Source organism: Ceratotherium simum, chromosome 3 (assembly GCF_057802395.1).
Source record: "Ceratotherium simum simum isolate JZ-2026a chromosome 3, ASM5780239v1, whole genome shotgun sequence".
Classification (NCBI taxonomy): Eukaryota; Metazoa; Chordata; class Mammalia; order Perissodactyla; family Rhinocerotidae; genus Ceratotherium; species Ceratotherium simum.
This window is the reverse complement of record NC_141902.1, coordinates 92,917,244-92,930,872: the sequence shown is the minus strand read 5'-3', so window position 1 is coordinate 92,930,872 and position 13,629 is coordinate 92,917,244. Positions and strand designations below refer to the sequence as shown.

Sequence of the window (13,629 nt, the reverse complement as noted above, 5' to 3'; positions counted from 1 at the left end):
CAGCAGCTGTGAAGAGAGCTGGTTCTTAAAACCAGCTCCCCCAGGTACTTCAAATACTGTATCACCAGATACAGATACTTTATCATAACATGGGGCTAATGAGGCCTACCTGCTGACTGAGATTAGAAAGTAATGTATTTTAATAATTACACATTAACATATTACATTTAGAAAGCCTGGGTGGAAATGGAGAAAAATGTTAATAATAATGACTTTTACTTCCATCTTTAGGATCTTCTGTGTTGTCTAGATAATCAGGAAAAAAAATTTTTAAGAGATGATATCACACATAAAATTGTAAAATAAACTATTTGTCATCTCCATAGATACCTATTCCTTGTTGTTTGTTTTTTTTTTTTTTTCCTATTCCTTCTTTGAAATCCATGCTATAGCCTTTCTTCTAACAACATTTAAAGAACCTCCATACAACTTTTCAAAAGATCTACTGAAGTTCTCAGAAAAATCCCCCAAACCAGAAAGAGCTTTTAGACCCTGGACTAATCCTGGTCAGTGGTTGATTCCTGCGTGTGCCCAGAGAGGAGCAGCTCTAGGGGCTCCAGGCTCCTGTGGAGCAGGGGGTTCCAGCTGGGCCTCCTCCGGGCTCACCTGAGCGGCTCCTCGTTCCATTCCCCATCCAGGTACTTCTTGTAGGAGGCCGCGAAGATGGCTGCCTGCTGCTCCCACTGCCTCTCCCTGATGAAGTGGCTCTGCCCGGAGCCCAGCCCCCAGCAGTCCTCTAGCTTTGCAAAGACTTCCAGGGGGCTTTTAAATGTGGTACCTAGGGGAAAATATTCCCAAATTGGTCAAACCATCTGACTTGCCCCTCTTGATTTTCCCTTCCTTCCTCCATGCTTCCCAGTTTCCAGCAGAATCCGTCTACCTCAGAAATCTGTTCTTGCTCTGCAATCCTTTTGTGAGCCCAGGGCTTCATCTTCTCCTGGGCCCCTCTGTTACCCCACCGGCTCAGGGAACACAGGCAGAGCAGTGAGCAGCTGCTCTCCCTCCTTCTACTCCTGCATCCCCATCCCACTGTCATTTCCTGATTCCGGATGACAGAATCTCCAAAGGAGGCCGAGGGAATGTTCACCATGTCACTAGAAACCTTAGATCACTGTTGCTGTCTCCCCAGCTCAGCAAGGTCCCAAACCCGCCAGTTACGGTCACTATTCAGCCACCTCTGAAGACCCACCTCATTTAGACAGTCCCAGTCTCCACCCGTGTTGACACACCAACTACCTTCCTTTAAAAAAAATCTCCTTTCCCTGTCAATCACTTATCACTCCCCTCCCCAGTGACCTCGCATTTCTTTTTTTTTTTTAATTATTTATTTTTTTCCCCCAAAGCCCCAGTAGGTAGTTGTATGTCATAGTTGCACAGCCTTCTAGTTGCTGTATGTGGGACGCGGCCTCAGCATGGCCGGAGAAGCGGTGCGTCGGTGCGTGCCCGGGATCCGAACCCGGGCCACCAGTAGCGGAGCGCGCGCACGTAACCGCTAAGCCACGGGGCCGGCCCTAGACTATCTTTTTCTTAATGATTTATAGGAATGCTTTATATATTCTGGATATGGACCATTCATAAGTTTTATGTGTTTTGCAATATATTCTCTATGTGGCTTGCTCTTTCATGCTCTTTTTTTTTTTAAATTTTTTTTATTGCAGTAACATTGGTTTATAACATTGTAAAAATTTCAGGTGTACATCATTGTACTTCTATTTCTGCATAGATTACATCATGTTCACCACCAAAATACTAATTACAACCCATCACCACACACATGTACTGAATTATCCCTTTCACCCTCCTCCCTCCCCCCTTCCCCTCTGGTAACCACCAATCCAATCTCTGTCCCTATGTGTTTGTTTACTGTTGTTATTATCTACTACTTAATGATGGAAATCATACAGTATTTGACCTTCTCCCTCTGACTTATTTCACTTTGCATTATACCCTCAATGTCCATCCATGTTGTCACAAATGGCTGGATTTCATCGTTTCTTATGGCTGAGTAGTATTACATTGTGTATATATACCACATCTTCTTTATCCATTCGTCCCTTGATGGGCACTTAGGTTGCTTCCAAGTCTTGGCTATTGTGAATAATGCTGCAATGAACACAGGGGTGCATGTACCTTTACAAATTGGTGTTTTCAAGTTCTTTGGATAAATACCCAACAGTGGAATAGCTGGATCATATGGTAGTTCTATCTTTGATTTTTTGAGGAATCTCCATACTGTTTTCCATAGTGGCTGCACCAGTTTGCACTCCCACCAGCAGTGTATGAGAGTTCCCTTCTCTCCACATCCTCTCCAACACATGTTGTTTCCTGTCTTGTTAATTATAGCCATTCTGACGGGCATGAGGTGATATCTCATTGTAGTTTTGATTTGCATTTCCCTGATAGTTAGTGATTTTGAACATCTTTTCATGTGTCTGTTGGCCATCTGTATATCTTCTTTGGAGAAATGTCTGTTCAGGTCTTTTGCCCATTTTTTAATTGGGTTGTTAGTTTTTTTGTTGTTGAGATGCATGAGTTCTTTATATATTTTGGAGATTAAGCCCTTATCAGAAGTATGGTTTGCAAATATCTTCTCCCAATTGTTAGGTTGTCTTTTCGTTTTGTTGATGGTTTCCTTTGCTGTGCAGAAGCTTTTTAGTTTGATGTAGTCCCATTTGTTTATTTTTTCTATTGTTTCTCTTGCCCGGTCAGACGTGGTGTTTGAAAAGATGTTGCTAAGACCGATGTCGAAGAGCGTGCTGCCTATGTTTTCTTCTAGAAGTTTCACAGTTTCAGGTCTTACATTCAAGTCTTTAATCCATTTGGAGTTAATTTTTGTGTATGGTGTAAGGTAAGGGTCTACTTTCATTTTTTTGCATATGGCTATCCAGTTTTCCCAACACCATTTGTTGAAGAGACTTTCTTTTCCCCATTGTATGTTCTTGGCTCCTTTGTCAAAGATTAGCTGTCCATAGATGTGTGGGTCTCTTTCATGCTCTTAATGACATCTTTGGATGATTAGAAATCCTTAATTTTAATGTAGTCAGATTTATCAAATTTTTCTTTTATTATAAGTACTTTCTGTGTTTTGTTTAAAAAGTCTTTCCTTACCCACAGGTCATAAAAATACTGTCTTATTTTCTAAAGGCTTTATCGTTTTGTTTTTCATATTCACTTTAGATTTGTCTGGAACTTATTTTTGTGTATGGTATGAGGCAGGGGTCAAGTTTCCCTTTTGTTTCCACATGGTGAACCAGCACCACTTATTGAAACGACTCCTTCCTCCACTGCTCTGTAGTGCCACCGCTGTCAGGTAGCAAGTGTCCATTTATGCCTGCGTCTGCTCTGGCCTCTCTATCCTGTTTCATTCATCGATTTTGCTATCTACTATATACTATCTACTATTTCTATATTTTATATATCTATTTATCTATTATTCACTCATCTATTTTTCTATCTTGTCTTAATCACTATAGCTTTATAATAATCTCGATGGAGCAAATCATATCATCACGTTCTTTTACAAGAGTGAATTGGCTGGTCTTGGCCTTTTGCATTTCCCTCTTTGTTTTTAATGGTTGCAAAGCATTCCTTTGTGGGAGTATACCAGATTGTATCTAATCAGTCTTTTGCCTCTACAAATAATGCTGCAGTGAACATTATTGTAGATATGGCTTTAAGGTTATGTGTGAGTACTGAGAGGATATACTCTATATCCTCTGCCTACAATGGACTTCCCCTCTGCTCCTCTTGACCAACGCCCACCTATTCTTCAAAACCTTCCCAAATGTCCCTTCCTATGATAAAGCCTTTGCCTACTCCCTGGGTAGAGTCAGTCACTGCTTCCTCTACATCTTCGTGGTCCTGGATGTTCCCCATTGCTGCATTATCACCTCCTACTGTGGTGGTTTCCTTCTATTCTCCCTTGGTAGACCAGTAGCTTTTAGAGCGCAGGAGATGTGTCTTACTCATCTTTGTGCTTGGTGTATTATTGGCACTCAGGAAATACTGACGAATGAACTAACACGGGAAATGTAGGAATGAACGAACGCCAACTAGCACTCAGGAAAGATGTCTCTCTTTCCTGATCTCCCAATTCTGTTAGTTATTTGTATCCTTGTAACATTTATATTTTTTGTCTTTAGGTTCCAGAGCTTATGACTTAAAAAAAATTTTCCTCTTCAAAACTATACTTGCAAATTAGATATTGCTGCTAACAAACAGAAAAGACACGAAGTGTGGAGGAAGGAAAAGAAGGAAAAAACTGAGAAATCGACATCAAAACGAAAGAGTATTAGGGACCAGCCTGGTGACATAGTGGTTAAGTTTGCGTGCTCCGCTTCGGTGGCCTGGGGTTCACGGGTTCGGATCCTGGGTACAGACCAACGCACCGCTTGTCAAGCCATGCTGTGGTGGCATCCCATATAAAGTAGAGGAAGAAGGGCACAGATGTTAGCCCAGGGCCAGTCTTCCTCAGCAAAAGGAGGAGGATTGGCAACGGATGTTAGCTCAGGGCTAATCTTCCTCACAAATAAAAAAAAAAAGGAACGAGTATTAGTCGAATCATACTGACCTGTAACTGGTTTGGGTGGTTTGATCTTCATTATGTGAACTGGAAGACTCAACTTAACATCTCCTCTAAAACAAATGTTTATATCCTACAATAAAGAAAAAGCATAGCTAAGAAGCCAACAAAGGCGATAAAATAGAATCATTAAAAACACTCATTCCAAAAGAAGGCAGAAAAAGAGGGAAAAGGAAGAAAAATAGATGGGACAAATAAAAAGTAAATAGCAAAGTGGTAAATTTAAACCCCAACATATCAATAATCACATTAAATATAAACGGCCTAAACACCCCAATTAAAAGGTGGAAATTGTCAAATTGTATAAGAAGGCAAGACCCAATGATATGCTGCTAAAAAGAAACATTTTAAATATGAAGACACCAACACATTAAAAGTATGGAAAAGTATATCTTGTAAAACTAATCAAAAGAAAGCTGAGGTGGCTATATTAATATCTGACATAATAGATTTCAGAGCAAAGAATATTATCAGGGATCAAAGGGTCATTGAATAATGATAAAATGGTCAATTCATCAAGGGGACATAACGTTCCAAATGTTTATGCACCTAGTAATAGAGCCTCAAAATACATGAAGCAAAAACTCATAGAAGTGAAAGCAGAAATAGATAAATCTACAATCTTAGGGATTTGAACAATCTTCTCTCAATAATTGATAGACTATGTAGATAGAAAATCAGTAAGAATATAGAAGGAAAAGCACTAAGAATATAGAAGACTTGAATAACTTGACAAACAATAGCAGAATACACATTCTTTTTAAGTACACATAGAATACTTACCAAGATAAACCATATTCTGGGCATAAAACAAATCTTAATAAATTTAGAAGGTTTCAAATTATATGAAGTGTGTTGTCTGATCACTATGGAATTAAATCAGAAACCAAAAAAAGAAAGATATCTGGAACATTGGACACTAAACAATGTGCTTCTAAAGAATCCATTGGTCAAAAAAGAAATTAAAAAAAAAGCAAACGAGAAAGAATTTTTAAGTATTTTTGAAAATGAGGACATATATTGAAATTTAAAGGATGCAATCAAAGCAGTGGTTAGATATAAGCTTATAGCACTAAATGCCTATATGAGAAAAGAAGAAAGATCTCAAATCAATGACTCAATCTTCTACCTTAAGATACTAGAAGACAAGGAAAAAATTAAACCCAGAGTAAGCAGAAGAAAGGAAATAATAAAAATCAAACTGGAAATTAGTGAGACAGAAAACACAAAACAATAGACAAAAAGAAATGAAACCAAAAGCTGGTTCTTTGAAAAGAGTAATAAAACTGACAAACCTCTAGCCAAGCTGATTAAGAAAAAAAGAGAGAAGACACAAATTACCAATATCAGGAATGAAGGAGGTGACATCAAAACAGATTTTACAGATAATAAAAGGATAATAAGGAAATATTATGAACCACTTTAAGTCAATAAATTTGACAACTTAGATAAAATGGACAAATTGCTTGAAAGACACAAAATACAAAAGTTTGCTTAAGAAGAAACAGATAACCTGAATAACCCTTTATCTATCCAAGAAATTGAATTTGTAGTTTCACAAAGAAAACTCCAGGATGAGATGGCTTTATTGGTAAATTCTATCAAACATTTTGGGAAGAAATCATATCAGTTCTACACAAACCCTTCCAGAAAATAGAAGAAGAGGAATACTCCCAATCTATTATATGAGGTGGTATTACCCTGATACCAGAACCAAAGATGTTATAAGAAAACAAAACTAAAAATATCCTTCATGAACACAGATGCAAAAATTTATTAACAAAATATTAGCAAGTTAAAATCAGTGAGTTAGATCTGTGAACAGTTTATTTAAATAACGAAAAGGCACAAATAAATAATATTAAGAACAAGAAAGAGGAATAACTTAAGAGATTTTGATTTTTACAGTATAGAAGAAATATATTTACATCTATATCTATATATCTACATTAATAAATTAAATGAATTATGACTGAAATTGGCTAAAAATGTTTTAAATGATGGACTAACAACCATAGAAGAAATTGAAAACATGATACAAAATTTTACTGCTAAGTAACATCCTAGGACTTATTTAGACCTGCGGGAGAAAAAGAAAGATATTCAACTTTCTTTACAAGGCTGGCATAACGCTGATACCAAATGTTGACGAGAAAAAAAAAACACAACAGCAAAGACCAATCTCATATTTGAACATAGATACTATCTATGAACATAGAACTATCAGTTTGTTTTGCTAATATTTTATTTAGGATTTTAATATTAGCCAAGCAAATTTATAGTGTAATTAAATGAATTATGACCATGTATGGATTACCCAAGAATGGAAGGAAGACTGTTTCAACATTAGAAAATCTATTAATGCAACCCACTACATTAGCAGATTAAAGAAGAAAAGCTCTGAGGCCGGCCTGGTGGCTTAGCAGTTAAGTTCGCGTGCTCCGCTTCAGCGGCCCTGGGGTTCGCAGGTTCGGATCCCAGGTGCAGACCTACGCACCACTCATCAAGCCATGCTGAGGCGGTGTCCCACACAGAGGAACCAGAAGGATGTACAACTATGACATACAACTAACTACTGGGGATTTGGGGGGAAAAAAGGAGGAAGATTGGCAACAGATGTCAGTTCAGGGCCAATCTTCCTCAAAAAAAAAAAAGAAGAAGAAAAACTCATCTCAAAGCATGAGGGGAAAGCATTTCATAAAAGTCAATATCCATTCCTAAACAATAATAATAATAATAATAAACTCTTAGCAAACTTAGACTAGAGGGAGACATGCTTAACTTGATAAAGGAAATTCATACTAAAAACCTGTAGTAATCTTCATGCTTAATAGTGGAACACTTGAAGCATTCTCATTGTCACGAACAGGTCATGGATAGCCTACTATCACCATTCCTATTCAATATTTTACTAGAGATCCCAGAAAACGAAACAAGGCAAGAACAATAAATAGGAAGGATAAATATTTGAAAGAGGAAAAGTTGTCAGTATTTACAGTTATGATTGTCTATCTAGAAAACCCAAGAGTATCAGCTGGCAAACCCTTAGAACCAATAACAAAGTTCAGTGAAGAGGCCAACGGTGCTGGGACTAGGGTAAAGGAAGTGAGGCAACCAGGGTGCAAAATTTAAGGAGGCACTCACTGTTAGGGGCCCACCCTGTCCTCGCATGTCTGAGTGTCTTTTTTTTTTTTTAATTGATGTTTTAATGGTTTCTAACATTGTGAAATTTTGGGTTGTACATTTTTGTTTGTCCATCACCACATATATGACTCCCTTCACCCCTTGTGCCCACCGCCCACCCCCCACCCCCCACCCCCACTGCCCTGGTAACCACAGTCCAGTTTTCTCTGTCCATGTGTTGGTTTATATTCCACATATGAGTGAGATCATACAGTGTTTGTCTTTCTCTTTCTGGCTTATTTCACTTAACATAATACGCTCCAGGCCCATCCATGTTGTTGCAAATGGGACAATTTTGTCTTTTTTTATGGCTGAGTAGTATTCCATTGTATATATATACCACATTTTCTTAATCCAATCGTCAGTCGAGGGACACTTAGGTTGCTTCCACTTCTTGGCTATGGTGAATAATGCTGCAATGAACATAGGGGTGCATAAGCCTCTTTGGATTGTTGATTTCAGGTGCGTTGGATAGATTCCCAGTAGTGGGATGGCTGGATCATAGGGCATCTCTATTTTTAATTCTTTGAGGAATCTCCATACCGTTTTCCATAGAGGCTGCACCAATTTGCATTCCCACCAGCTGTGTATGAGGGTTCCTGTTTCTCCACATCCTCTCCAACATTTGTTGTTTTTTGTCTTGGTGATTATAGCCATTCTAACAGGCGTGAGGTGGTATCTTAGTGTTGTTTTGATTTGCATTTCCCTGATGATTAGTGATGTTGAGCATCTTTTCATGTGCCTATTGGCCATCTGTATATCTTCCTTGGAGAAGTGTCTGTTCATTTCCTGTCTGAGTGTCTTTTTAACTTTTGCACCTTATGTGCCTCACTTACTTCACCCTAATGTTGGCCCTGGGGGCCAGATACAAGATCAACATACAAAAATCAATAGGTTTCCTATGTACCAGTGTAGGACATTTGTCATCTCTTTGGCTATCCAGCCCTAAACACCTTTTCTAATTTGAGGGGACTCCCCTATTGTGTGAGTCTGGAAGGATCTGTCTCCCTCTAAGGAACTGAAGGGGCCTGATACTTCTTCCTGTCCCTTGGAGATTAGCGTGTTGGCACATGACCCAGGCTCAACCAGCTGCATGCTCCTGCCCAGGACTGTGACTCTTGAGGGAGTGACACAGAGACCAGAAACAGTGGATAAATTATTCACATTATTCTTGGCCATGTCAAGAGCCCAGTGGTAGAGCCATCATGCAAAGCCCAGCATCAGCTTTGGTGGCTGTGTCTCCTGGGGATGGTAATGTTCAGCAGTGGTGGTAGCTGGAATCCTTGGTGTCTTCCAATTTTCTGAAACTTGATGTCCTTCCAATTTCTTTGCTGCAACTAAAGACCTGATGAATACTGAAATAGCCATGAAAATACAGATGGTAGAATGAACATATGCATTTAACTCCTCTCCCTCCTGAAACCCCATTATAATGACAGAAAAGTGTTTTTTTTTTAAAGGAATAAATTCATAAGGAATAAGAGAATAAAAGAGGAGACAAAAGCAAGACAATTTTGAAGATAGAAAGCAGATGGCTAAATGATTTGGCAGACCCAAGAAAGTTAGATCTGAATCCAGGAAGGGAGAAAGCCTGGGAGCTACCTGATTTATACCACAAACCCCCTAAGACTCAAGGAAATGGCAGCCACAGGTATCTCTGAAAGCTGAAGTGCCGGTGGGGCTAGCAACAGGAGGATTGGTTGAAAACCTCTCTTAGAAGCAGTTAAATTCTTAGATTCCCTCCCTAACTCCATGCAGCCAAGAGGATAAAGCTAAAGTTTACATCCTGAAAGCTGAGATCATCCGCACACCCAAGCCATCTTCCCTAGTGGCTCTACAGCTCAGGCAGATTAGAGGAGCCACCACTGGGAAACTGACCATCCACAGAGGAAATACTCCAAGACACTGACATGAATGTTTCCCAATAAAACAGCCCAGCTAGGGAACCCTACACTAAACCACAGTCAAGAAGCCCCACCATGCGCACAGTGTCTCCTGTCAGTTTCTCAGTGACTCCCAATCTCTGACATGAGTAGAGAGCCAAGTACCATCAGACAAGGGAGGAAAGCAGTTCTTCTGAAAGAGAGAGACCAAAACAAATAAACATCAAGGAAAAAGCAACTACTTGGGGGAAACAGACTACACATAGAAAAGAAACATCAAAAAATTATCATACATGTTTTCAGGGAAGCCATAGTATGCACTAAGTAAATAAAGAAAAGGGAGGGGTCTATCAGAGAACCAAAAGAAGGGCTCTTGTAAATGAAAATATGATAGCAAAATGAAAAGCTCAGTGAAAGAGCTGGGAGACAGAGCTGAGGAGCTCTCCCCAAAGGTAGAACAACAACAAACGCATGGAAAATAGAACAGAAAATATCCAATAAGGTCACCAAGCAAGCAGGTGGCATAGACAGGATTAGAACCCTGGCAGTTTTGCTCCCAAGTTCATAAGGTCTTGGTGTAGGCAGACAAGTATTTTAATGAAACAGGATAAAGAGTATAGAAATATATACAGGAATGATAAAGATCACATTTCAAAGCAAATGGGAAAAGATGGATTACTCAAAAATATCTATGTGGCAATTGGCTGTATGAAAAAAAATGGATAAAAGTTGATCCTTCCCTTGCTCCATTCGCAAAAGAAACTCCCATATGAATTAAAGAGTGAAATGTCAAAAAAAAAAAAACGACTATGAAAGTATTAGAAGAAAACATAGGAGAATTTATAACCTTGGCATAGTGAAAGCCTCCTTAAGTGCAATGGCTGTAAAGAAAAGAGATAATTATAGCTACATCAAAATATAAAACTTTTTTCAACAAAAAAGGACATAAACAAAGTAAAAAGGGAAATAACAGATTGGAAGAAAGTATATAATCAGCAAAAGATACATACAGGCAACTCACAGAAGAGAAAACCTCAATGGCCAATAAAAATATGAAGAGATTAATGAAAAGTAACACGAGATGTCATTTTGTCCCGTCAGTTTGCAAAATAAAAAACATTAATTGATAATATCAAGGTCAGCAAAGCTGTGGCTGTCATGCCATTTTTAAAGGACCATTTAGCAGTATGTATATTAAAACTAAAAATGCACATACCTTTCAGAAGCACTTGGGTATACAAAGAAGAATTTACAAATATTTTCACTGTATTATGTAAAAGCCACAAACTGGGAACACCCTCAATATCATCAATATTCTAATAGCCAAATAAACCATGGTATATCCATAATATAGAATAGAACACAGAGGGTCAAAAAAACAAAGTAGGTTTATTTGACATTGAAAAACCTTGCCAATAAGTTGAGCAAAAAAATTCAAGTTCGTAAGAAGATATGTACAGTATGATGCCACTTACATAGAAAAAAATTCCCATAAAACAAAACTATATTTTTCAAAATAAACAGATAAAAGAATATAAATATACACTAAAGATCTAGAAAACACACACCAAGCTAATAATGGTGATGCACTCTGGAGAGGGCTGCTCTATCTGAATTACCTGGCTTTTCCCAGAGTGATGTATTCACATATTATTTGTATAAGTTGAAACATAATGTAATTTAAAAAGGGAAAAAAAGAAAGGGCTCTAGACAGACTTCCATTTGGAAGTTCATCACTACTCTACTGATAAGCCTGAGTCCTCCAAGAGCTAAGCCTCTGGAAAGCATGGCGTGCTCTCGGCCTCAGAGGGAGAGCCAGGAAGCTCCGGGAAGCTGCTCCATTCTCCAAGGTATCCCAACACAAAGACGAAACCCCCCAAGAACCTCGGCTTGCTGGATGGGCTGTTATTTTGGCAGGGGCAAATTGGGTTTCATGGGTCTCAAAGTACATACAATTTGGGGGCCTCTGTAAGAAAAAGAACACAAAATTTTGAACACAAAATGCCCATGGCCACCCTAATACCACCCAATATAGAGGAAATTGTGACAGAGTGGAAGTTTGAACTAAAAGAGACAGTGGTATTAAGTAATTGTGGTTAAAATACGTTACTTTTGCCAATTTTACAAAAATACGTGACCATGTGAACACACTGCTAGGACCCCTCCCACGGCCTTGGCAGGGGCCATCCAAGTCAGGAGACCTGAAAATTAACCTCCCTTACCTTCAGGGAAACCCACCTCTGGACAAATGACTTGGTTTAATTACCCACAAGGATAGGGCGCCATCTTCAATGGACATGAGGCACAAGATGAAGTCACAGAGAATCTGAAAATAGTGCCCTGGTGGAACCCTTTACTAGTATACTTGATAGTTAAGGTAAATTTCAAGTCAAGATAAAAATATCTAACATGTAACTTAAATCTCTCTGGAGATATTCTTTAAAGTTTCTTACCATTTCTGAATTATCTGAAGTCACGGGATCAAGAGTGTTCTGAGGAGAAAAATGAGAAATTAATTCACACTAGGCTTTGATATGATCCCCCTCCCCGTTTAATCTTCCAAGATGCTCTTTCTTCCCCCCAATTACTCTTGTGAGTAGTGAACGCATTCAGTAGACATGGAGGACCAATATTTGTGTAGTCCTCTGGCCTGCAGGATTTTAACACATGATCCCAATTCTCCAGGATCTTAAAACGTAGTTGGGGAAACAAGAAATAGACGATAAGAGGAAATACGAATGAACAGAGATAAGGAGATCAGTTAGCAGACCATTACAAAAATCTAAGTTGAAGTGAATATTTCTGATTGGTAAAATAAATTGGTGATGTGACAATTTTATTTAACTAACGCTAAATATAATTCATAGTACAGGAACTACCACTGTAACTGGCATTAGTTGGTTGCTTCTCAGTGTATGGAAACTGAGGAAACTATGGTGAGAAACCACACCCACTCCAAGGTGCTTTTCCCAGTTGGATAATAAATTAATCCCCCGAAAAAATATATCTGTTGAGCACTGAGTATGATACCATGGGGTTGGTTGATAAAAAGAAGCAGAAGGTATGGTCTTAATAATCTAGAAATTCATTATCTAGTTAAGAAAAAAGGACTTTCATGCACAACAGGATAACTAAAAATCAAGGTAGTATGTGGAAAGTGTCAAAAAAGGGGTACAAAGGGGGGCCGGCCCAGTGGTGCAGTGGTTAAATGCTTGCACTCCGCTTCTCAGCCCAGGGTTCACAGGTTCGGATCCCGGGCACGCACCAACACACCACTTGTCAAGCCATGCTATGGTGGCATCCCACATAAAGTAGAGGAAGATGGACAGGGATGTTAGCCCAGGGCCAATCTTCCTCAGCAAAAAAAAGAGGCGGATTGGCACTGAATGTTAGCTCAGGGCTGATCTTCCTCAAAAAAAAAAAAAAAAGAGGTACGAAGAATAAAATCGGTGAGACTTTAGAGGAGGAAGTTCTCTGGGTTGGTAATTCTAGTGGTACAGGACCACACCCCGCAATTAAGACATTTACTGGAGAGAAAAGGCATTTATTCAAAGCCACTCAATGAGCTCAGCATGAATGTGAGTCTCGGTCTCCTATATTAATAATTTCACTAATTCTTTAGCACCTAACGGAATATGTTTAAAAGGCATGTGCAATTAATATTACTTGGTTAAAAAAATAATAACTGCACAACAGTTAGATGAGCAAATTAAATCTTAAGGTAATATTTACTGAGGAACTATATATTAAAGACACAGCATGAGGCCCAGGGACCACATATGATTAAACTGAAATGGTGGAGTTCCTAATTTCTAAGAAAAATATGAAGAATATATGTATTCCCGTATATTGAGCACAACTGCTTTATACCATCATCTGGGAAATTTAGTGGAATTCAAGGCATGAAAGGATTATTTCAGCCCAGGAGGGAAAACAATTACCTAAGAGGCATGAGTCAGGATCCAAGACCCTCCCCCCAGA

At 38.8% G+C, this 13,629-nt stretch overlaps 1 protein-coding gene across 3 annotated transcripts in view; it reads right to left on the bottom strand.

Annotated features, from left to right (window-relative positions):
- Positions 1 to 13,629, bottom strand: part of WDR93 (WD repeat domain 93) — a 53,075-nt gene that overhangs the window by 16,940 nt on the left and 22,506 nt on the right. For all 3 annotated transcript variants that reach the window (XM_014788673.2, XM_087428938.1, XM_087428937.1), the window contains exons 7-9: positions 12,102 to 12,140; positions 4,571 to 4,655; positions 607 to 778 (exon numbers count right to left, since the gene is read on the bottom strand). In XM_014788673.2, coding sequence (XP_014644159.2) covers positions 607 to 778; positions 4,571 to 4,655; positions 12,102 to 12,140 — 296 coding nt within the window. The remainder of the gene's footprint in view (positions 1 to 606; positions 779 to 4,570; positions 4,656 to 12,101; positions 12,141 to 13,629) is intronic.